Genomic DNA, 25,492 nt, shown 5'->3' with positions numbered 1-25,492 from the left:
GATAATTACATTTTGCGGGAGTCCCGCGATTAATTCTATTCTCCCGCAACCCGCACATACATGAGGACCTTACCGCCCGCACCCGCATTCACCCATCAAATCTTGTCCCGCGCCGCACTCGGTGCGTTGGGTCCCGCGGGAGTGCAGGTCTCTACATTGAAGCGCACACAAACTCTCTACAGGGTTTCCCTAAGCATGTAACAACTAATAATAATCATAATAATAATAATCTTAATAAATTACATTCATATAGCACTTTTCACATACCCAAGAAATGTGTGCTCACAGTCATGCGACTCAAAAAATCCAGCTTTGCCACCCACACTCTCCTGGCTTTGCCTCCATTAGTGATCTTGGCTATTGCTGTATTGAAGCTACGTAGGCTGTCACAGCTGCTAGCCACACTCTGAAAGGCTGAAAGTCCATGTAGAGGCGTATGCATGAATCTTTAATTATAATATAATATCACACATTTTAGGGTGGCATGTAGCTCATTGGGTTAGGGATCTGTACCTGTGTCCAACAGGTTATGGGTTCGTATCCCACGGGTGACCGAGTATTCATATCACTGATGGGCCCTTAAGCAAGGCCACAGAATGAATTATGCCAGGATGCTCTCTGACCCCAAGCCTTTTTCACTAATACAGATAACTAAATCACGTTATTGTGCCATTACCCAGGCTGCATTATAATTAATTCCTGGACTTGAAGTCTCACTAAATAAATATAAAACCATTACTGGTGCTTATAAGTTCGGAAGCAATACAGACGACACAAGTGAGATTAATTTATCTGGGCTAACATAATGGGTGGAGTCTTGTAGCTTCCTGCATATCTGCAAATCTACTTGTTAAATAGCAGCTTGCCCAGTTAAATGTCAAAGAATTACACAACAGGCCAATAAAACAGGCACTAATTGGCTCTCAAAAAGCGCTTTTTCTGTCTGAGAGCCGTCTGCTTCTCCAGCACCCTAAAGACAAACGGCACTCCCCCGCTCACACCCTTACTACTGATAAGCTCCTACAGCCACCATAGAGTAGTCCTTTAAAAATTGGTCAGTGTAGTTTATCTGTTTCTTGCAGGTTTAATTATACAATACAGTCTTGTATATACTTCCAAAATCTGTCATGTCTGACGCGTCCAACCACCAAACCAAATGGGGGCATAGAAAAACAAACGTGTTTGAAAAGCTGTTGAATTTGGGTTTTGTATGGTGGGTGCTTCAAGGACATTTCTTTTTATTCTACAAAATTGTGCCCGTGATACGATAACGTATGACAAACACAGAAACATATAAACTCCTAACAAGACCAGCTGTAGCAGGGTGCATACCCACCAACCGAGAAAAAGAAAGTCAAGGAATCCTTGAAACCTTTCCTATGGGAGACTCAACACCCCTGGTCCCCCACCCCCCAATTTTTCCAGGTTTTTTTTTGAGCCACTAACCTGTTTTCAACACAGCTAGGGTGGTATGTATGCTTTTCTATCTTTTCATTCAAAGCAATCCTTACTCTTCTAACTTCTGCGCTTCCGTCTCCGGCCAATGTAAAGGGAAACTGGAGGGCCAAACCACATCCCGGTGTGGCTATCCAGTGGTCTTTCCACAGGGTAATTACCCAGCAGGCTTTGCTGCCCCACAGCCTCAGGACTCGCTGGGAAAGCCCCGATTTGCCATGGGAAAGTGGGACGGACCATGTTTGCAAAATAGGTTCACCACATAAGGAAATGAAAATGAACACTAAACAAACAAATGGCAGAACAGTACAATCGATTGTTCCTGAATCTTGTTTTTTTTTTGGTATATGAATATTTTGCTTTTGACCAACCGTATAGAACTACGCTCTTGGGAGTTTTACTTTCACAAAAATGTTCTGAGGGCAGAAAAAAAAATGATTGGTTCAGAGAGATAACCAACCAGATTGTAGAAGAGGTGCGTCTAAGCAACTAGTTGCTTGGACCCACCTCCTCTACAATCTGATTAAGTATCTCACTGAACCAATCATTTTTTGTTCTGCCCTCAGAACATTTTTGTGAAAGTAAAACTCCCATGAATCAGAACTACAGATTATAACACGAAAAGACAATATGAGAAAATATATATGCTGTCCTTGACTGAAAGGTAAAATGGATATTCTCACATAATGTCAGAAAATTGTAGAATTCATATTCTGCAAATGGATCATTATATGATGCCTTTGGGCTGGTGAGACCTGAAGCAGAGAGGAACCGGATCTACCAGGAGTCAGACACCTAAAATGAGCGACCCCCCCCACATTTCTGCGACCCCGAGACACTGGCTGGGCATATATCTACAGCTGAAAGTGCAAGTGAGCCTGGAGTACTGTGTTCTTCACCACCGCTCTTACTTTAGTCTTCCCTTGCTGCCACTCCTTTTGCGCGCTGTCATACGTCGCCAGCAGGCCAGCACACATCTGTTTCTCTTCACCGCTGGAGTTCTTCTTCTTCATGATCATTTTGTATCTGAAGGTGCAACATCATAGTGAGAACTTCAGATGGATGTGGGTACATGCTCACAAAGCAACTGGCTAGAATTCAGATGTGAATCGAACACACACTACACATGCATGGCCAGCATATATCAATATGGGCCACATATTCCACACCCACTACTGATCATAGGTCAGGTCTTCTGAAAGTCATATTCCCTTTGCTGGATGGTTTAGAACCAAAGTAAGAGCATAGTGTTCAGCACAAAAATGCATTTATTAATATTCCATTAATATTAAGGCCAAAAAAGACTATAAAAAAGTAAAATACTTTAAATATTGGGCAAGGCTTTTTCAGCCTTTTGTTTAAACCCCAGGAAAAAATAAGAAACCCCCCACCACTAAAATGTGATTACATAAGTAACACAAAACTCAGGACTTGGGGGGGGGGGGGGGCATTTCGACCCCCTTGAATATTGTTCACATTGTGTAAACGATGATCACACTGACATTCTATCAAATTAAGGTACATCTTTACAGCCAGCTCAATGAAACTGGTCTATGGACGCATGAGATGCGGGGGTGGGCACGGACCCCAGGCTGGAAATGCCTGATCTACAGCAATCTTATCCCTGCCTTCAGAGACAATACCAAATAATCAGTTAATGTGCCTGGTGAAGTCTGGTCTCTGAGGTTCCTGAGCTCCGTCTAGCCGAAGGAAGCACAGGCATGCTGGTCTTGAACGAACTCCAAACCTACCGGCTGAGGAAGTCCTGAAATGTTCTGCGCACTGGGAACCCAGCCCGTCGGATCTTTACAGTCTCCAGCATCCCGGAATACCGCAGCTGATTCAGGACCACTTCTGGGTCGAAGACACTAGGCGTCTGCATGTTAAAGCATACAGTATACAATCTAACCTTCAGCCTCTAGAGAAACCTGCATCACTTACAAACAATGCATTCAAATTTATGTTTTGACTTGGCTGCCATAAGGCGTGATACAGGTCTGCACTGAATTCATGGTACCCAGAGGACTCCATCTAATGCTCCGTCAGGCTGAATCTGATCCTTGTGGGCACTGAAACACAACGGGCTGAATGTTCCACACTATGGGCCACTGTTTTACTCTATTCCCCTGTTTGGTGTGTATGTGCGAACCATTGGTAACACTTTAGCTAAAAAGCCCTTCACGATACGTTCATACCACTTTCATAAGACACCTTCATAGTGAAAGCCTTAAGAAGTGGATTAATACCAGCTGTAAGTACATCGTGTGGGAGTGAGGGAGCAGGGCACTCCTCTCTCGCTTCGTGTTTTCATTGTCGGCCCTTCCTGACATTCCGCCGCCAAAGGTCAAAGGTCAACTGGCTAGCGCACCGCGGCTAGAAAGGACAGCTGTGACCTCTGCGCCCCTGCCGACGGCTTTGGGTGGCAGGAATGCCGAGGCGCCGATGCCCGGTTGCGTTCTAGCGACGCACAAAGGGCCCCTTTCACAGCCCCAGGAAGCGCTGGAACAGCGTGTCCTCTGCATTGTCACACGCTCACTCGCAGAACGAGCAGCAACTTCAGCTTTTCACATTTAGGCAAAGCCAGGCCTTCGCCCATCGCCTTCCATGCTCCCCAATAGACTCTCTGTGCTCTACCAGCTCGGGACTAAAGCATTAAAGAGGCCTTGACAGGCACAAACCAGCTCCCCAAAATGGCCCATCAGTAGTGAAACTCTTAGAGATAAAAGGATCTTCTGATGCAGATAATGCTATTGAATGCTCTTTGACATTTTCTCCCATGTTCTGGGAGAAAACAAATGGCATAATTGTACCAAGTGTAAATGGCAATTGTTTTTAATCGAATTCTACCATTTTCCGGGAAAACATGAGAATAAGGAGCAGAGTCGTGAAACTTTCTCATCATTATGAGCTGATCACAGCATCTGTCGTTCGGCCTACCTTCTCCATGTTGGGTTTGATGCAACGGATGAAGAAGGGGTTGGAGGCACTCAGGGTGGCCATCAGGGAATGAAGGGAGTCCTGGGTTACAAGAACAGAGTCACACACTCCCCATAACAGTGATGCTATGCCGCAAATTAACACGCCTCTACTTCTGCCACACTGGCTTCATCTCACCTGACGGCAGCCTCATTTAGACCATGTAAGGAATTACAGAAAGTGACCAGAGGAGCTTACAACCTGGTTCTAACTAAACTAAATCAGTGTTTCCCACTCCGGTCCTCAGGGACCCACAGACAGTCCATGGATTTTGGTCTCTCACAGCTCCTGGAGCAAAAATGTGGACTGTCTGGCAGGGAGCTCGGAGGGAGCAAAAATGTGGACTGTCTGGCAGGGAGCTCAGAGGGAGTAAAAATGTGGACTGTCTGGCAGGGAGCTCGGAGGGAGCAAAAATGTGGACTGTCTGGCAGGGAGCTCGGAGGGAGTAAAAATGTGGACTGTCTGGCAGGGAGCTCGGAGGGAGTAAAAATGTGGACTGTCTGGCAGGGAGCTCGGAGGGAGTAAAAATGTGGACCGACTTTGGGTCCCTGAAGACCGGATTAAGAAACAATGACCTAAATCAATCACAGGACCTGAAGCTGGTTGATGTGGGGCTTGTTTCCTTTTGACCAATCACCCGGGTTAAAAGGATTTAGGCACCAGTCAGGTGACTGACCTTTTGATACATGTAGAAATAAGTTCCTTAAAATGATCTGAGTAAGTCGTCAGCTCCTTTAAGTAAACTTTTCATTTCAGTCCTGTAAATATCTTCCAATCTACAAGCACTGCAGGTTATCTCAAAATCATTTGTTTGTCATGATTATTTAGTTCTCACCCTGAACTGAGAGCTGACTGTAGGCTTACGCCTAGCGGTGCCCATTTTCAGCGTTTCCTCGCTGTTCCGGCTCCCCACACGCTCAAACAAGTCATAGATAAAGTCCAACCTGTTGTAAACACAAATAAAGTGGAAGGGGCATAACCCGAGATGAATCCTCAGATAGCACTGTACCGGAGTACTACAGTAATACGGCTGTTCTGTTTTGCTCAGAACATTCTGTGACTGAGGAAGGAACTGGTGAGATGACTCACCTGCTGTCCTTCAGCATGTTTAAAATGTCATCTCTGAATGTGTCTCTGTTCTTCTCTAGGATCCCACGAACATCATAAAGCACCTGTTGAGGATGGAGGACACAGCAAAAAATACCTCATGTTTTTGAGGGACTTTGAGGGGACGTGGACCTGGGAGAAGCATTACACTCAGTCCAGCTCAGTTTCCAAATAGTGCATATATCAATTTGATTATTTCTTTCTGTGAAATCTGACTCATAAGTTCTATTCCTCAACATAACTAGAAATACCCTTGTCTCAAAAATCAAAGACTCACCAATTCTTTACACATGAATGTCAGACTCAAATTACTGTTCTCCTAACTTAAGAAACACCTTCCCTGAGTCAGTGTAGTGAAGCCACCTTCTTTTGGAGGTAACAGAAGATGCTTTGATGATGAACTGCACACAGAGGAGATGTGGAAGACTGAGGCAGAGAATAAGACTGACAGCAGCAGCAGGCCTGTGGCTTCTGGGCACAGTGACTGTGGCGGCATTGTCTGCTGGCATCTCTAAAGGGCAGCCAGTGAAAGGGCGCCTTTCCGCCTCCTCGCTGCCAGGGGGCAGGTCCTGCTGCTGTCAGCAAGCCCAGCGCTGACCTTTCCCTGTTCTCCGCTCTGCTTTGAGGAGTCGCCCCGGTCTGTCATTCAGTGGCAGACGCCGGGTGGGATGGGGGTGGGGGGGTAACCCCGGGGAGCTGGCTCGAGCCTCGGCAGCAGTCCCGGAAGGGGCACAGTGCCGAATCACCCCCCCAACCCCCCCAGCAGCCCAGTCCTCCCTAATTAGTGAAAGAGAAGCCGAGTGTGGCATTGCAGCCTGGCCGGTGTGTGTTACTGTGAAACAGAGCCAGCAGCAGCTCAGAGAAACCAGCAGCGACCGAGTCTCCCTCAAGGGGATACCAGCATGCTCATATGCATGTGTGCGTCCCTGTGTCCCGCTGCTTCTCAGCCTTTCCATGTGTTAGAAAGAGAGACAATAAAACAGGAACCAAATTCACGCCACTCAAATTAACCACTTTCTGCATGCGATACTATTTTGTGATCATAATCCCAGACTGCACGTCCCTGATCGTTCTGTCCTGTTCTGTCCGGACTCTCTTCTTCCCTTTCATGACACAGCTAACAAGGAAACACTAATCTAGATTTTCCTGAAGAGCGTGAGTAAGCGAGTAAGCAGGGTCTGATTAGCACTTCATAAATCCATCAGCAGGAATTTACTGCAAACCTATTTCATTTAACAATTAAAGAAGAAAAAAATGACATATTTTGCTGAATAAGTGAGACAATGTGGCTGTTTGCAGCAAGGGCAAAGATCAGGGGACATATGAGGGGTTAGCAGCTCTGGTCAGCTGGCTGGTGTCAGATTTTCAGTTTGCACACTAATTTACATGTGTGTAACAATTTTAGTTCCCTGCAAATTTCCTTGCATTTTATTTCCTTTTGATGTAACTAATTTTAAGTTTATAGTGGAATAATATAGATTTGTCGTAAGATTTCTTGTGTGAATGTGAGAATCAAAAAGTGTGAGTGTCACGCCAGATGCGTGAAAGTGGGCAACCCTGGTCATAGGTCATCAGCCAACAACAATATGGGTAATTACCTCTCCGGCATAGTGCTTGATACCAAACTGGTGGTCAGCCACCCTGGGCTTCACATAGTAAGGATTTGTCTGTAGGGAGAGGGACATTTGACACAACAGTTGAAACTATAATAATAAAAATAATACATTTTATTTATATAGCGCTTTTACGTGAACTCAAAGAGTTCGTAGCACAATTTTCTCACACCAGGTACTCAGTGTTTCACATTTTAAAGATAAATACACATGCAGGCTAATTACCTGACATGTGCATATTTTCTAAGCACCTTTCTGGCTACTTCTGTGTGAGTCTGTCTATGTGTGTGTGCATATCGGTGTGAGTGTGTGCATATCGGTGTGAGTGTGTGCATATCGGTGTGAGTGTGTGCATGCAGACTCACAGCATGCCGGCTATGGAGCTTCTCCAGCAAGGTGCAGTCAGTGCCTTTTGGAAAGCGGCTCTCCTCATTGATGAGGGACAACATGCCGAGTTTCTGAAACAGGGAGGAGAGGGAAAGACATAGGCCAGTCTTCCATAAATGACACCACTGCTAGAGGAAACTGTGGACATGGTCTCAGTGCTGGACCCAGGGTTTTCTAGCAGCTAGGGCATTACCTTCTCTATTAGATCTAGACACTCAGCGTTGTCCATCCAGTCAATGGCCTCCCAATGTATTCCCTCTCTATGGAAGTAGCACAGGATATTCTGTGGTTAAATTCACACACATCCGCCCATTAACGCAGCCAGTGAAATTACTGGGAATATGAGATACTGCAGCTTAACAACCTTCAAGCAGAAACCACTCTGCAGTGACCTTACCTGTTGTATTCCAGCTGTTCTAAGGAGAAGATATGTTTGTTGAAGTACTCCTGCAGCTTCTCGTTGGCATAATTAATGTTGAACTGCTCAAACCGGTTCACCTGGTGGACAGAAAGAAAGCAGAACATACTCTACCACATGACTATGCTGTCTCAGTCACACGTTTCCATGTCTCTCCACCTGCTGGGTATTCAGTGTGAGCAGATCCACCTCACCTCGAAGTTCTCAAAACCAAATATGTCCAGGATTCCGATAGACTTGAAGTTGTCCTTCCCTTTGATTTTTTGATTCAGCCTCATGATGATCCAAGAGAAGCACTGGGAGTATAGAGCCATGGCAACGGAATCACGGGAGTCAACGGCCTGTCAAAAGGAAGAGCACATTTCACATCTCTCAGCTGGCACATAAGGAAGAGCACATTTCACATCTCTCAGCTGGCTCATAAGGAAGAGCACATTTCACATCTCTCAGCTGGCACATAAGGAAGAGCACATTTCACATCTCTCAGCTGGCACATAAGGAAGAGCACATTTCATATCTCTCAGCTGGCACATAAGGAAGGGCACATTTCACATCTCTCAGCTGGCACAAAGGAAGAGCACAGTTCACATCTCTCAGCTGGTACATAAGGAAGAGCACATTTCACATCTCTCAGCTGGCACATAAGGAAGAGCACATTTCACATCTCTCAGCTGGCACAAAAACATGCTACTAGTGCAGTGAGGATTAGAAAACAGGTTAATGTACAGTAGGATCTGTGGAGGGTATATGACACAAAGTCACTCAAAAACAAGGAACAATTTGTCAGACAAACTGTGTAACACAATTTTAACATGCAATGTGTTCTCTGTGATGGTCTAAAGCACGAGCACAGCATGAGCTAAAATACAAAAGATCCAGACTAAGTCATTTCTCCTGATGTCATTTTACGTACTATGGTTCCCCCTGCTGGATGAAGCCTGCTCCTTCAGGTCAGTCTCATACACTAGAGTAATGGCAGATTATACTTCCTATAATGTTTCAGGCAGTCAAATAAGAAAGGAATGTCCAGACGACAATATAAATGAGACAAATGTTGTAATTAACCCATTGTGATTGTGTTTGGCTCGGGACCGTGTACAGGTGGTGCCTGTAGCAGGTGGCATTGATGTTTATGTGGAAAGCTGAGTCTGAGACACACAGCCAGGGACGCCCACCTGCTCCACGGTCAGGGGGGAGCAGATCTCCTCTCCTCGCAGGATCATGGAGCGCTGGGTGAGAACCTCCGAAAGCTGGAAGGAGTCTAGCCCCAGCAGATCACTAACATTACTGACCACTGTGAAAGAAAAGGACGGCAATGTCAACATATGGTAAACGGCAGAAGAACCGAGCAGAAATGCAGATGCCATAAATGTTGTTCATAGATACTGCTGATGCTAAGCTTTCAAGACTCCCAATATGGGCAGACAGGGAAGGTCTGGATGGAAATTTTATTCTGGCCAGACTGCTTTCTCACCTCCTTTGGTTGTGATCTGGGCCCCTCCGGCCGTCATGAACTCAATATTGCCCAACTGCAGAACTCCAGACAACAATTTGAAGACATCACGGATCTCCTCCTCCGTGAATTCCATGACCTTCAGAGCTTCCTACAGATAGAGGAGAATGCGGACCACCCATTCATGAATACTCCTGCCTGAATATGAACACACAAGTTTACAATGACCTCAGCAGAGGCAAGCACATGCAAACATGTCAACACCTTCAGCTGCAGCCTCCCTTACCATCACACTGTCAAAGAGATCTTTGTCATTCAGGCTCTTGTCTTTCACACATCCAGACTGCCGTAGGTAGTGATAGTTCTTTGGCTCTTCAAGGAAGTACAACTCTAATATTAAGAAAAATCATGTCATGTGACCACCAGGTCAAAAGATCCATTTAAGTAATTCCATTTTACATAAATATTACATGCATATAATAAATAATGCATGTTAAACATTCATAATCTTTCATGATTTCACATATATACTCGTTTATCCTGTGTATTGATTGTAAGTTCATTAAAACCTATTCAAAACTGGAATTATACCATTGAGGGCAGGAAAATGTTTGAGATCCTATCCTAGATGTCCTCTGCATTCATTCACCAAAAACCCAAGATCATCTGTGGGACTCACCTCTGTGATCCTGATCAGCACCAGCTAATAGTGCGTAGAAGATGTGATAGTTCCTCTCTCCAGGGTTCTGACGCACCACACGATTCTGGAACAGAGATCAAAGGTCTTTCAAGACAATTAAACACTGATCCAAAAAAACAAAACAGTTGGGTGTGTATCTTCCAAGTTCACTAGTCTGGATTTTTTCTGCAGCCAGCTGGCATGGAAGAATTCATTCAAGCCAGAGATCTAGGAGAAAAAAGTGAACAGAGATACACGGTAGAGGTGGAATTACCTTTTCAAGTAAATCTGGAGGACAGAGGTCAAGGAATCATACAATAAAAGATAATAATCAATCAGAAATTTACTTTCACAATACACTCTAGAACTTCTGAGAACTCAGACGGTTCAACTGCTATGAGCTCAGAGGGTTCAACTGCTGTGAGCTCAGAGGGTTGAACTGCTGTGAGCTCAGAGGGTTCAACACTTACTCAAGCCTTGAGGAAGCCTACATTTAAGCCTGTGTGAGAAATGCGGTAGGGAAAGGATACAGTCGACAATGCAGCCCCCCTGAATGTGTCCACCTTCCGAGAAGTGCAGCTGGATGAACTTGCCAAAGCGACTGGAGTTGTTGTTGTAAACAGTTTTGGCGTTCCCAAAGGCCTCCATGATGGGACTGCGACAAGGGCAAAAAGATATTGTTGGCCTTCACGGTCATTCGACAATGAGAACCTGGGTCTGTACCATAAGTTTATACACACCTGCTCTGTACAATGGCCTGCTCCACACGGGTGGTCCTCTCGGAAGGTGGGGTCCCATAAGAATTTTGGCTCATGACCGACAGGAACTTCAGAAGCAACTTGGTACTCTCTGTCTTCCCAGCACCACTTTCCCCACTGCCAGGCCAGAAACCAAACTCACTCACATTGTTCAGACAACATTCTCAGAAAGTTCACCAGATGGACAGGAACCTCTTCAACCCTTAAACCCCAATACTTATTTCATTTACCTCCATGCATTGACAGAACAGATTACTGTTAAAAATCTGCCAATACAGTAATGCTCTGTCCTAAGACTAAGGTTATTGGCACATTTTGATAGGGCACTTCCATGCGATTTTACCGTAGTGCTTGGATAAGGAAAATAATCCTTCAGCAAATCACAAATCCCCCCACATCTCATTGGTTGGGAGCTGTGTGGCGTTCTCAGCAGCGAGCTGATGCTGTCACAGACTTGGCTGGGGTCATGCGGTCTGCAGGGACAGCTCCCGTGTGGCTCGCTCACCTGATGAGCACGCACTGGCTGTCGTGCCTCTTCCACAGGCAGCGGTAGCACTCATTGGCCACAGCGAAGATGTGGGGCGGGAGCTCCCCCAGGTGGTGGCGACTGTAAAGGTCCACGGCAGCCGGGTCATACAGCCCGGGGATTTGCTTGTAGGGGTTCACCGCAGCCAGGATAGAGCCGATGTTGGTCTGCAAAGTTTAGAGGTATTTATGGAGTATTTAGATAGTATTTAGAGCTGTGTGTGGGGGATTAAAAAGAATATTAAAGAAAATATTAATATTTTTATTACATGTGCCACCTGCCTATTCCTTATCAGAAACAAATACTATTTATGGAAGCACCTGGGGATTAAACAAAGATTAAACTGAGCCCGCACTGATTTAAAACTGTAAATACACTACCATCAAAATATTGTCTATGTCCTTCTTTGCAAAATCAAGGAGACAAAAGACAGTTATTCAAGTTTTTCTTTTCTTTTTTTCTTTCTTTTCCCAGTATTTCTTTTCACATTATTTTCACATTATTTATAATGTCACATTGATTTATCTCAATATTGCCATCGACTGGAATGCATAAGGTTATAAAGGGCGAGCTAAAAGCATTTAGAGATTAGGTTACACTTCCCAGAGACACTTGCAACAGATATATTGTGAAAGCAAATAGTTTGAAAGGCAACATCATCAATTTACACGTCTGCATTAATGTGAAATCTGCAGCAGCAGCAGCAAAACCCAGAATAGATACTACAACATAAAGTCAGACAAAGGAAAGCTGTGAATAGTAATGCTGAGGCAAGATCTCAATCAATGAATAAGATTTAATTATAGCCTATTTCTGGATGAAATGACCCAAAAGGCCCATCCGTTTTCCCGTAAGCTATCCGAGGCAGGGAGTAACACAGGATGGAGTGCCAACCCATTGTAGGGCACACTCACGGCAGTCACCAGTCACTCACACACCATTCACTCACACACCATTCACACCTATGGACAAATTGTCAACTCCGGGTCACCTTTCTATGTTTTCTTGTAGCACGGTGATGATGAGATCATACTCGAACCAGGATCATTAAGTGCAATGTGAATGTAGACCAGCAAGGGGGGGGGGAGGCGGGGCAATTGTACTCAGCATGGTACAAGGCCACCGAGCCAAGTCTGAGTATGGCCTTAGTATGTTTTTGGGCCGTGGGGGAAACTCAGAGGAAACCCCACAAAAACACGTGGAGAACATGCGTACACTCCTGGGCAAAATAAAATGGGCCAAACTGTAATAGCACAGGACCCCAAGAGCAGCCCAAACTAGCGTAATACTGTTATGTACTTACTGGCAGTTTGCACAGAATTACAAAGATGTGAATTTAAATGCAATACCACAGTTTCAACACCAGGGGCAGCGAAGACACATATACATATTCTCTCAGTCCAAACACTGCAGACCTAGCTATGTGTGGTACACTGGTACCTGTACACAAAGACAATCCTGCTGCTGCCTTCCATTGTGCGGAGCCCTGGGCTTCCAGTGCATTGTCCGGCTGCCCTCCGGCACTCCTGCTCTTTCTGATTGCACAGACACAGTATGTGTCGGCATGTGTGCATGTGAGTGCGTATGCATAACAACATACGGAAGAAAAAGATAAGGATAGATCTGTGAGGGCTCCAGTCAGTCTCCGAGCTGCATTACCGCCTCGCCTCTCTCAAAATATGGCCTAGAAGGGTCACATAACACCAACGGCCTCCAGACATATTCAGGTCAAAGACATACGCATGACTAAGGATGAAAGGAGTATGGGGTATTTTTACTGGGTAGGACACTGTTGTGATTTTCAGACTTCAGCTATTCCAACAAACATTGGTTGGTTTTGATCCACTGTTTGTAATTAGCAGTAAATTTATAGCAGTCCTAAAACATGGGAAATAGAGTTTCCTCAAATTTATAAGCAATTTCCTTCAGCCCCATTATACCATTCAAGGGTTTAGTTTGGCAAACATAAGTTATGTGTTACTTGCAACAGGAAGCACTAATAGACTTCTCCAAGACAAAGCTATTTTTCTATAGTGTTTATCCCAGGCAGGAAGCATCTGCCATTAAGTGGAAGTTGACATACATTTTCTGACAGACATCTTAGGAATTCCACTAAGGAACAATGCTCTGCATGAGAAACTGAGAGTAACAGACATTTTCCCAAACTACAGATGGCTATTAAATACCCAGTACAGCGCTACCACTGTGACCTTCCAGAACATTCTTCTGGGCTTACATAGATACAGTCCTCCCAGTAGCGGATGTACAGGTTGTGCATGATGGCAGCTTCGTGCAGCTCAGCCAGGGTTGACATGTCCTCCACCCCATTGATGCTGGATAGATGCATGGCATATAGCTTCTCTCTGCTCACCTCGCTGGACTGCAGGCAGATTACCTAGAAAAACAGAGCAAACACATAACCACATACTGCATGTAACATATAACCATCTTCTACCACAAGCAAGAGAATGCTATTGCATTTTTACTTTCCCAGTTAGCCTAACTCAATGGCTTCAGACTGTGGAAGAAAACTGAAGTTACTCCACATGACACAGGGAGAACACACACACACACACACACACAGGTTTGTAATTATATATTTGTGGGGACTCTCCATCCATTTCTACAGGGAAAACTCTGATCCCAACATGACGATCTTATCCCCTACCCAGCCCTAACCCTAATCATAAGTAGCCAAACTAAACTAAACTTTTGGCATTTTTAGTTTTTTGATTGCATTCACAGATCTTTGTGGGGATCTGGAAAATGGTCCCCACAATGTTAAAATAACAGTGAGGGACACACAATGTAATATAAACTTGATACACACACACACACACACACACACAGGATTCAATCCCAAACCCTGGAGCTGAAAGTAACAGTGCTACCCACCAAACCCACTGGATCCCCTCCTCAAGGCGGTATATACATAATTTCTAAGACTAAGGAACGCAACAGCATTTATGCTATTATTCCATACTGATTTCATGCACCATACTCAAGACTCAAGAGTTCTTTAATGTTAATATATCCATGTACCAGTACAGTGTTTTGAAATACCATTTTCCTTGGGCCCCCTATGCTACACATAAATACAAATACAAAAAATAGATGTGTAACATCAACAACACAATACAGAACATAAATATAAACATAACTATACCCAGCTCCAATCTCCACAAAAACTTTAATATAACAAATTTGATTTGCACAATGTGAGAACTCCGGAAAGCTCTTTAGTGTCATTTGACTGGACAGGAAGGGCTTTGGGTGCTAATGTCCTAGTTTTACATAACTATAGATAGATACAGCATTTGTGGGGCCAACATGTTGTCATTAAAATTGAAACCATTCAGTCCTCAAGAGGAATAATTACTGCGAATAACTACAGAAAGAAAAAGAAACAGACCGAAACGGCTTGATAACTGTGTAGAGACAAACCTTTCTTTTATTTTAGAAAAAAAACTTGCAAAAAAGTCATTCAGCTGACTGTTTGATTTAAAAAAATCAAAAATGTCTCCAGTGTACATGGCTTGATTTTATCGGAATAAAGTCGACCCAGGGTTATGATCCATGACCTGAGTTACTACAATGCCTGCTACTCAGAGGTGGTACATTATAATATACAGTATATATAACCTATAAGAAATATTTCATTTGTAATCGCATAGTACACTTGTACAAGGAATTAAGTGATATAAGGCTTTGAGAGGTGCTACTGCCAAATTACTCCAAAAATCTAAAGATGGAGGAAGTGCAAAGGAACATGCTAATATGGAGGAAATCAGCATTAATAAAGCCTTGGGGGATGGGTGCAGGTGGGCATGGGAATGTGCCTGGTCTGGGCAGGGACAGGGGCTTGAAATAGCCAGCGCCATGAGGAATGCCAGCTGGTCACTAAGTACAGCGCGCTCCCATTCATCTGTCTGCCCGAGCTTCTAATCCAGCACATGGTTACAGGGAGTCGGAAGCCTGTCCACAATGCACAGGGGCAGGGGACACCCCGGGTGGGATATCTGCCAATCACGGGGTACATAGGCAGGGGACACCCTGGGCGGGATATCAGCCAATCATGGGGCACATAGGCAGGGGACACCCTGGGTGGGATATCAGCCAATCACGGGGCACATGGGCAGGGGACACCCTGAGTGGGATGCCAGACCATCACAGGGTACTCGTGCACACAAACACCCACCCACCCACACACTCACACGCACACTGTGGTCAATTTCGAGAAGCCAGTTTAGTGACCATATGTTCTTTGGACTACAGGAAGAAATCCACATGAATTGGGGAGAACACGTACACAAACAGGAATCAGACACAAGGAGCACTGCAGGTTTAAGGCCACTGTTTGTTTCTTATAAGATACCTCCACAGTTTTTGCTCCAATCTGATAACATGCACACAAAGGAGGAAGTATTTCCTGTCCACAGGAAGTGGTGGGTAATGTTGCCTATTACACTAAACCAGTTTGTCGCCATCTCCACCTGCCCCGACCAGCCCGGCTGCCCCTCCCCCACCTCGCACATGCTTCCCATTGGTGAAATCCCCTCTCGGCCTCTTGTTGCCAAGACACCACTTCCTCCATTCAAGATGGTGCCATCTGGACCACGAACGGAGCAGCCCTCCAGGAGGGCAGCTGGGGATATCCCTAAAAAAACAGCTAATAACTGGAGTGAGCCTTGTGTTTGTTTCTGTGTTTGTCCCTGTAGAGCTTTATTTGTGTATGTTTGTGCACATATGTGTATGTGTGCATGCTGTGTGGCATTGCCGTACACCAAAATGAATCTGAAAGCTGACTATTATTACAAATCCGTGTCTGTTAACTGGACACAAGCTGGCTGGAAGATTCCCCCGCCGGGGAGGAGGGACAAGTGTCCAAGCGGAAATAAACCACTATGAAAACACAGGAAGGTCGAGCCCAGCCTCGGTCAGCTGGCAGCCCAGCCCCTCTAAATAAAGCGATACATAAAGGAACTGCTTCAGGCCGTCACAGCACTGCATCACAGTACTGCATCGCAACACTGCATCACAGCCAATCAAGCCAAGCGCCAAAGCACTAAGTGAGAGACTCATCTCAGAACCCCCTGAGAGCAGAGCCACTAAGCATGACCCTTTGGATGGTGACCATGCCAGTCTCCCTGTCTTCTTGCTGCCATCACGGTGCAGCTTCTTAGATACTTGGATTGATTCTCCAAGAAGAGAAATACACTGATCCATCAAAACAGCACAGCGCCATCTACTGTCCAAACTCAGATTACAAGCTGCTGTAAGGACCACAATATTAGGTTTTGATAATGTTAACAAGGTGTGTCTGATTAACATATATAAAAATCCTACTACAGCAAGTCGGATAGGGGGAACACAATTGGATGGATTGGTGGACGAACTGGAAATTGATAAATACATAAAATAAATCGGGGGCAAATTTAAAAAATAAAAATTGTAAAAAAATTCTGGATAATTATTTTCAAAATGTTATTCCATCATTCAACATTTGCAATGGAACAGAATGTTCACGTGTTATACTGACACTGAATCACAAAAACAGGCTGCACCCCAGTAGTACAAATACCTGTAATAACTGGGTCAAACAACACTGTACATTAGGCCCAAAGAATTAAGGACCCAGAAACGAGTGTCGCCTCATATAATGACAGTCCCTCAAAGCTAGGTTTTTTTTTAACCCACCCATTTTGGCACAGAAGGGTTCTGAAACCACATGGGCACACGTGTCTGCCATACTTATGGCCATTACACATGGCTAAGAGCTGCCCTGAAATAGCTCCATAGTCCACCAGTGGAAAAACCCAGGACTGGGTGTCAGAGTCACGCAAGACGCAGCTTCAGTATAAAAGGCAGAGTCCCTTCAAGCTCAGTGGGCAGAACTCTGGAGAGTGACTTTCCCTTGCGGTAGCAGAGCCAGAAATAACTTCCATCATTAGTTAAATTCACATGAGCACAATCCGTGACAAGGAAATAATGACAACTTCAAAGCCTACGTACCAAGAGGGCTAAAATGTGGTGATTCTCTTTAGTTTTATTCTAAAAAAGGATAGCATTCAATTTCAGTTACCATGTCATTTAATTTTTTCCCTCATTGCACAGTGATCTATATATAAATGCCATTGAATAGCAGTCATGCAGTAATTATACAGTAAGTACAGTAAAATGCTAAAACAAAGCAGCAGTTTATATGATTTTTGATCTTGGCCAGCAGCATGTAGATTCTGGGGGGGTTGTACAGGAGCAGCTTGTGTTTATGGGGTCTATAAACAGTGCGAACTGTACAGGCCTTAGGAAACGACTGCATGGCCAAGGGCCCAGAAGGTACGTTCCTCTGCCAAGACATCTGATTTCAAAACATTGAGCCCTTGTGTTATTGTCAACAGCTCCCCACCCCCGGAACCAGCAGCTCAGCGCAGGATTTCCTCCAGACACAAAGGTCCACCTGAGGCCAGGGGAACGTCTCTGGGACCATGTGACGCGGCGCATCTAGGCCTCAGGTTCCGCTGTTTCTTTTTCTGCTTCCAGGCCATGTGTACAGAAAGGAGCCAGTTTAACCCTGGAGATACTCAAGCAATCATCTCAATGCCAGACGCTCCATGAACATTAAAACTATTTGTTAGTATCTAAGACTAAGACAAAAACTATTGCAAGTCTTGCAATAGTAATGGAAAACAAGTGTACTATTAAAACTTCATTATTAATACTGAATTATGGTCAAGTTGGAGCTGAGACACAGACAACTATGGGCCCAAGGAGTTTTTTGTAGGAGAAGCACATTTCTCACTTAAGAAGAAGTAGGAGGAGCCCAATTCTCACTAAACTTCACCTGCTGCTGACATCAAATCACCAAAATTAAAGGAAAAAAGCTCTTAATAAAAAAATCTAATTAAGTTGCTTAGCTGCTGCATTGACATAAAATGGTGTACAGTTCTTGGTCATTTGTTCAGTTGGGTATTTTTCAGAAGCAAATGAAAGTGTGTATCTTGCTCTAGGGTATTTGAGTTAGATAAAACCTGAAATGTGTAGCCTTGATCAAAGTTACCAGGTTTGGTATCTCCTGGATGTTGTGCTGGTTGCACCTCGAGCAGGCAAAGGCTTACCTCTCCGTAGTCTGTGGTGAGGACGAGATCACCGTCCTCACAGGAGCTGACTGTGCACGGAAGCAGCTGTTCTCTGTGTCTGACCCAGGCCCGGGCCCCCTGCAATACAGTGACACGCCGATTAAGGGTTGTGTTTACATGACACCTTAGTTGACCACCATTTTGGACCCGTGTTTATACTAAAACAGTCATACACTGATTCACAGCTGAGTCAGACCTTAGGACACGGCTGGGTTTTGAGAGCATGTTACTGTCACACTGATAAACGCCCAGTTGCATGTTCACCACAGCCTGCTGGACACTGCACAGCGGGATTCAGCTGAAATTACATGGTCACGACTTATGAAGGACTTAAACCAATTGCTGTGTTTACTCCAGTTCGGGGCAGGGCCTGTGAATTCCCTGTGTGGGAGGGGATCATATATCATCACATATATCAACACACACACACACATACACACACACAGGGAGTCTTCCTTGCTTCATGTGTGACTGCACATCCAGACAGCTGTAATTCCGCCTGCCTGTGACAGGTATGCAGCTCCACAGGCAGAGACAGGTAACCGTGTGACTCACAGGTACTGGGGTGGGGCGGTGGGACTGTTCCATTAGCATCCCACTGTGTAGCTAATCATATGCTGTGGTATAGTGAAACCCCAAAGGCAGGCAGAAATTGGAGCAGAGTGCTGACTGAACACTATACTCTGGCTTGGTCAGGAGTAATGTGGTCAGAAGCACAGTGAAGACTGTAGGTCCAGAAATTTTCAGATCTTTTAAACCAAGTATGCCCATGATTTCTAAAAATACCATAAATAAAGGATATTAAACACTGATGTTGCAAACACAAGGTCAGATATACACATGGGATTACATCTCAAGGCTGCTCCCAGAATCCGTCTCCTATCAAGCGGCTTATTCTGCAGATCAAGGACCCCATAAGCTCCTGTGCTTTAAAGGAGTACCACTGCAAAAGCCAGTGAACATTTGATATATACCAAAGAATCACTGTCATGTAGCTTTGGCGAAATCATGAATGAATGAACGTAAGACGACATAAAATGTTCAGTGAAAAGCAAGAAGAAATTGCGGAACAGATTGGAAATTTTGTTCCCTGAATAGAAGGTGTTCTTGGGATCGTGGGATGTTTCTGAGATAAAGCTGTGCGATTAGATTGAGTAAATCGCAGTCGGATGCCAGAAGGCACACTGCAGAATCTGCTTGGTGACACTTTCAGGATTACATGCAGCAAATTATGTTTAGCCATTACGTTTAATCATGCAATAAAGGAGTTTATATGCATATAAACGTCCTCTGTAATCGCAACAGAATTATGAGAGGATCAAAATAAGAGCAAGAGAAAAATGGAGACTATAGGTGTAGCCAGGAATTACATTGTCTATAAAAATGAAGACAAAGCAAAAAAATGTTTGCTACAAATGTTGACCAGTACCAACAACAAAGGTATTGGAAATAGATCATATTTCCTATACCACAGGAGGTACCTCCCCAATAAAACAGGTGTGTCCAGTAAGCTGTTTCTTGACAGCAGCAGCTCAGTGGCTGGTTCATCCAGACTTTCATTATCTGCTCGCTCCATGATTCTTGGATGAGGTGCCATTGTCGTAGAACCCTGAGACGTTGCCCCAGAATATCTGTAAGGGACAAGAAGCTCTCCTGCATATATGCACCATGCAAAACATGCAAGCTACCGATAAGAGACCCTTTCCGGAAATTCCTGAGGAAAATGCCATTAGTTGTTTGATTCTTGGATGTCCCTGACCTTTTCTGACATGACTTTGAAGCAGCAATATTTAATAATGCAGAGGCAACAAGTGGGCCGGAGTCGATTTCCAAGGAGAACCCCCCCCCCCCCCCAACCTCGCTCATGGCCCGGTCCGACCCATGCCATCACCTGCTCCATCGCTCCCTTTGCTCCCGAGTGGGACCAGGCCACTCTCACAGCCGCTCAGGTGTGCTAATCCCCCTCAATGCCCCCATTCAGCCGAACCGCGGAGTGTCGAACATACTGTTCACCCAGCAGCGGCAGCAGAGCAGCAGCATCAATGGGGCCAAGGTTCCACAAAGGAACCTGATGCAAGATCAGAGCTCAGTGACATCGATCCTCATCAATAATGGAGAAGCCCCTCGTGCCACACGATGAGGCCGGGACACACCAGCAGGAGCAGCCCGGCCCGCCACTGTCTCCACTTCAATGTGTTTCGTCCATTTTCCAAGCTGCTCTATTTTACCAACCTCAGAAGTCAGCACAACCCTGTTTCCATTGATGGGGGCTCCGGAGGGGGGGGGGGGGTTGGTGGGTTGGGGTTTTACAGCCTTATTATCTGGAGCTGGAAGTGGGATAAATGTAGCAACAAGGGACTGAAATAAATAGCAAAAGGACAGAGTCAAGTACATCAGGAGAGTGAGGAGAGGAGGGACAGAGCTGCTTTTCTGGAGCAGCGGAGGAAGAAGGCTTTTTCAGAAACACGAGCTCACTCTCTCTGCTTGGACTACAGAGTTACCATTACGCAACACATTACACGGACATGCCGGGACAGGGTCGACGGGCGCGATGAGTAAACACCGAAACTCAGCATGACCGCGGAATGACTAACTTCACTATAAAGGTGCTCGCAGTTACAAACAGTGTGGAGGCACTTTCCCGTTCAAGCCGGATCTTTGAAAATAACATTCCAGATTTAGTTCAGGCTTTGAGGAGCAGAGCTCAGTAAATGGAAACACACCATTGAGGGGTTACTGACTACTGCTGCGTCTGAAGCCCCCACGTGGGTACAGGTGCCATGCGTGAGTGAACCCAGCGAGGTGTAAGTGTAGCTGGTGTGTGCGACAGACGGAGGCTGGGTGCTGGCTAAGGGCCTAGAGCAGAGCTCAACACCATGGGCAATTCATATGCACATTTTCATCAAAATACAACTTGCACTACAGACAAGGTGCTTAAAGACATCGGTGATTCCCAATCCGGTCTTCAGGGACCTGCAAACAGTCTGCAAAAAGTTTTTTTGTTCCCACCCAGCTCCCTACTGCAAAAACACGGCCTGTCTGATAGGGTGCTGGGAGGGAGCAAAAACACGGCCTGTCTGACAGGGAGCTGGGAGGTAGCAAAAACACGGCCTGTCTGACAGGGAGCTGGGAGGGAGAAAAAACACGGCCTGTCTGACAGGGAGCTGGGAGGGAGCAAAAACACAGCCTGTCTGACAGGGAGCTGGGAGGGAGCAAAAACACGGCCTGTCTGACAGGGAGCTGGGAGGGAGCAAAAACACAGCCTGTCTGACAGGGAGCTGGGAGGGAGCAAAAACACGGCCTGTCTGTGGGTCCACGAGGACCGGGTTAGGAAACACTGGCCTACATTGTTTTATTTTTTTCTCAAAACATTTTGCCTTGGACACGTTTGTCTGTGTATGGACAGGCTGACGATCCCTGGTCCAGAGGATTAGGAGGCACATGCCCTAACAAAAAGGGTGTAGCGTGCAAGACGGGGCAAAACAGCAGCTTGACGTAAAAGTGAAGGCAGGAGGAAATGACAAAAGGCTGATATAAAATGCATAATAAATACAATGCAATTCACATGTCAGTCATTCAAAGTATTACCATTGAAAATATTTCATTTCAAACACTGTCTCGTGGGCCCTTTGTAAAGGCTACATCACAAAAACTGGGACATAACTTCACAACATGTTGTTTCAGTAAAACCAGTCTCAGCAAGCAGTTTGATCTTAGTTCTACCCAGGAAGGGCAGTTCATCGGCATCGCTAATGCTAACATAGATGCTAATACTGAGCTAATGTTTGTTTTCTTCCCTTACAGAGACTGATAGAGACACTTCTGTCAGACTCTCCTGTGCCTGTCGCTGCACTGGAATAGGGAGGCCACAAGGACTCAGGAGGAGGGCCAGCCGGCAGCTTTGTCGCCACGCTTGTGTCGTCCCGTGGGGTTTACCACCTCCTCGTCAACACTGCTCCAGCAAGGGCGGACAACAGAGGGGGGAAGAAGAGGAGGGGGTACCGTGAAAAGGAGGGACCAGATGTGAATCCCTGAAAGAGAAGCAGAGCCAGGGAGGTGCGTGAGGGATGAATGGTTTCGGCAAACAGATGGTCCTCCTCGGCCCCACCTCCAACCAGCAAGGCTCCCAGCACACGCTGCCGACAAAGGCGAGGACTGCTCCGAGTGTGCGGCGTAAACCGAGCAGAAAACCTCTTCACAAAAGTTAGCCGATCACTTTGGCAGAGCAAAGAAGCATTGTCAGATAAACCCCAGACGGAAGCACCCACTGTCTGTCATGGAGGAACTGACGCACTAACCATAGTTCCCATACATCACGATACTCAGACAGCGATACCAGACTCCAGCTATTCGAATCAGACAGCGGATGTCTTCTCCATTCTGCTCCAGCCACATTAACACTGATTACAGAAAGCTGTGGATCATAACCCTAATAAATACTAATTTATAAAACACTGGGTAATGGCGCTGCAACGAGCTCAATCCCATAATGCATCTGTCTTGGTAAAGCTTTGGCTTTCTAACAGAGGCAAATCACACAAATAAGACCCATGATCAATTACCACAGTTTAACAGACATTCTCCAAACTATTATACAGATCATGGGCTCTACAGAAATAGCAGCTCTACAAAACAAGGACAATGGTATTAACAAGACCAGGTGTCTGATGGCGATGGGTTGGATTGTATTACTGCCACTTCATTAAAGATGCTCATTCAGGCTAAAGCTGCTAATGAGCTAGTCTTAAATATTTACATGTTAACAAAGTGCTGGTTCTCTCTTTCAGTCTCTGGACTGTAGCCAGACAATGACATTATCAGTTGATCGAGACACAGATCCATGTATCCCACACATGAAAGGTAATTAGCTAAAATTGCACTTTCATTGTTTGGTAATTAGCATTGCAGTTGTTATTTCGCCTTCAAGACGGAATTCCCATTTGCCCCAACGCCATATCAATGCCAGCATGGAGCCTGAACTTATTATTCAGAAACAGAACAGGAAATCAATAAATGGCGTGCGGTTAGAGCAATGCCTTCCCAGCCCGTGATCAATAATGTGATTTATAGGAAGGGCAATAATAAATCCCATACTACAACTGATAACAAGGTTTCCGGAAGAGACCCACTGCGCTAAGTCCTGCTTTGTCCTTAAGAGGCTTGGTCAATGATAAGCAGAGTTAGCAATTTCCTGCACTTCAAACCGATAGATGTTGTCCACACTGATAGACACCTTCGACTAACAGCACTGCACACTAAAGTCAGGGGACTTATGGATGACCAAAGGCAGCACCATTGACACTATTGACAGCATGACTTCATTACCCTAAAAGCTGCTCTCCAGCAAGAACAAGAGCTCCACATTGCGGGTTCTTTGTGACAGATCAGAAGTTCTATGGAGAACATTATTTCTGTGCTAGATATAAGAATTAAAATGACCGTCTGTGGCATCATAGGATCAAACGAGCAGGAGTGACACAGTGACATGGATGCATTTATGATGGATGAGGCAGCTGATCGTAAATTAGCTAATGGAAGCAAACCCCAAGGGAAAGATATAAGCCCTGCCCGAAAGAGACAATGGAAAAGAGGAGGGGGCACGTGTGCTGATGTAATGGGGCCCCCTGAGGGACACGCTTACATGGCACTCACCTCTGCATGGCTAATGCATGCTAGCCCCGCATCTATTGCACAGCTTCTGAGGAGGCACTCTGTAGAACAGACGCCAGAACAAACCCTTGACAGCACAGGCAAGCAGTCGTCGTTAAACAGGTATCAGAGCCGTGAAGGCAAACGTTCTCCAGCCGACTGAGACAAAGACAGCTTTCATTACAGTATTCATGACTAACAGCCTCTGCCAGCATCACCCAATTCATTCCCTTAGACAGCATCAGACAAAAACCTTAAGTATTATAATCGACATAGTAGCCAGCAGTGCAAGGCTAAGCAGCACACTGAATCCGCCCCCACGCAGAACCACCTTCTGCTGTCCTGTACGTTTGATAGACGGTATTAAAAATATTTGTCTAAAGACGGCAGTGAAGCAGTGCCCCCTCAGGCAGATTTACACCCACAAAATGAGGCAGGGGAGTTTCCCTAAGAGGTCACAGGCAGGTCTAAGGAAACAAAAGGGTTAATCAGCCTTGGAGCACAGCATATGGTCCCTGGGCGGAGACATCCTGTCCACGTGGGAGTTGAAAGGCGGGGCTCAGACAGACACAAAGAAACAGCAACCAGAGGACAGACACTGCTGTACCCATCCAGTGAGGCCTATAAAGCAAGCAAGAGTCAGGGTAGCATCCCTGTCCCCGAATCCCAGGATCAAGGCCAGATGTGTTTCAGGTATGACAAGAGACATCTGTGTGGTCTCACCCACTGCACCAAATCTGTCCTTGATCCATAACAATTAACCAACGTTCCTTTCGCACTATAGCCTGCTGAGCATTCAGCTTCTGCTCAAGATGCTGATGTATCATGCCAGTCATGCTGGCACTTGTCAGATCTTCCTCCCTGGAACATGAGTCTGTCTTCCCAGACAGGAAGCGAGGCTGGCCAGGGAAGGACCACATGGAGAAAGAAACGACAGCATTCATCCACACAGCCACACCCAAGATCACAACTGATGTCTGCTGACCTAAAGTGCTTACTCTAGGAGTTTGGCTCTCCCTTAGGGCATCTGCCACATCATTCAGTGCTGAGTTCGCAGTATTGGCCTTCCTACTCTCCTCTTCCTACTCCAAAATAACGGTCTAAGTGGAAACTCAATGTCACAGCATTAATCACTGGTGACCGAAGACCACAATGTAGGAGTCTAGATCCAATTTTCATGCCTAATATGGAAATACACACATCTTAATGTACTTCACCACTAAACAGTGCTGATTGTTCTACTTGGCTACAGTTGAGAAGAATCATGGATAATGACATGGGAACCATTGAGGGCAAGTTGAGTTAAAATGAAACTTCTGGGGACAACATTCACCT

General features: G+C 45.5%; 1 protein-coding gene across 1 annotated transcript in view; it reads right to left on the bottom strand.

Annotated features, from left to right (window-relative positions):
* myo10l3 (myosin X, like 3) overlaps positions 1-25,492 on the bottom strand; it is a 50,118-nt gene that overhangs the window by 13,317 nt on the left and 11,309 nt on the right. Inside the window, exons 2-21 of the mRNA XM_023805851.2 lie at positions 18,488-18,586; positions 13,609-13,767; positions 11,352-11,539; positions 10,829-10,963; positions 10,619-10,743; positions 10,363-10,376; positions 10,089-10,173; positions 9,696-9,799; positions 9,431-9,560; positions 9,132-9,250; positions 8,151-8,297; positions 7,936-8,036; positions 7,732-7,798; positions 7,517-7,609; positions 7,137-7,205; positions 5,521-5,603; positions 5,267-5,375; positions 4,393-4,473; positions 3,207-3,331; positions 2,367-2,481 (exon numbers count right to left, since the gene is read on the bottom strand). Of these exons, the coding sequence (XP_023661619.2) occupies positions 2,367-2,481; positions 3,207-3,331; positions 4,393-4,473; positions 5,267-5,375; positions 5,521-5,603; positions 7,137-7,205; positions 7,517-7,609; positions 7,732-7,798; positions 7,936-8,036; positions 8,151-8,297; positions 9,132-9,250; positions 9,431-9,560; positions 9,696-9,799; positions 10,089-10,173; positions 10,363-10,376; positions 10,619-10,743; positions 10,829-10,963; positions 11,352-11,539; positions 13,609-13,767; positions 18,488-18,586 (2,148 nt within the window). The remainder of the gene's footprint in view (positions 1-2,366; positions 2,482-3,206; positions 3,332-4,392; positions 4,474-5,266; positions 5,376-5,520; positions 5,604-7,136; positions 7,206-7,516; positions 7,610-7,731; positions 7,799-7,935; positions 8,037-8,150; positions 8,298-9,131; positions 9,251-9,430; positions 9,561-9,695; positions 9,800-10,088; positions 10,174-10,362; positions 10,377-10,618; positions 10,744-10,828; positions 10,964-11,351; positions 11,540-13,608; positions 13,768-18,487; positions 18,587-25,492) is intronic.

The sequence above is a fragment of the Paramormyrops kingsleyae genome, chromosome 1, assembly GCF_048594095.1.
Source record: "Paramormyrops kingsleyae isolate MSU_618 chromosome 1, PKINGS_0.4, whole genome shotgun sequence".
NCBI lineage: Eukaryota > Metazoa > Chordata > Actinopteri > Osteoglossiformes > Mormyridae > Paramormyrops > Paramormyrops kingsleyae.
Note: the sequence above shows the minus strand (reverse complement) of the source record. Positions and strands in the feature narration are given on the sequence as shown.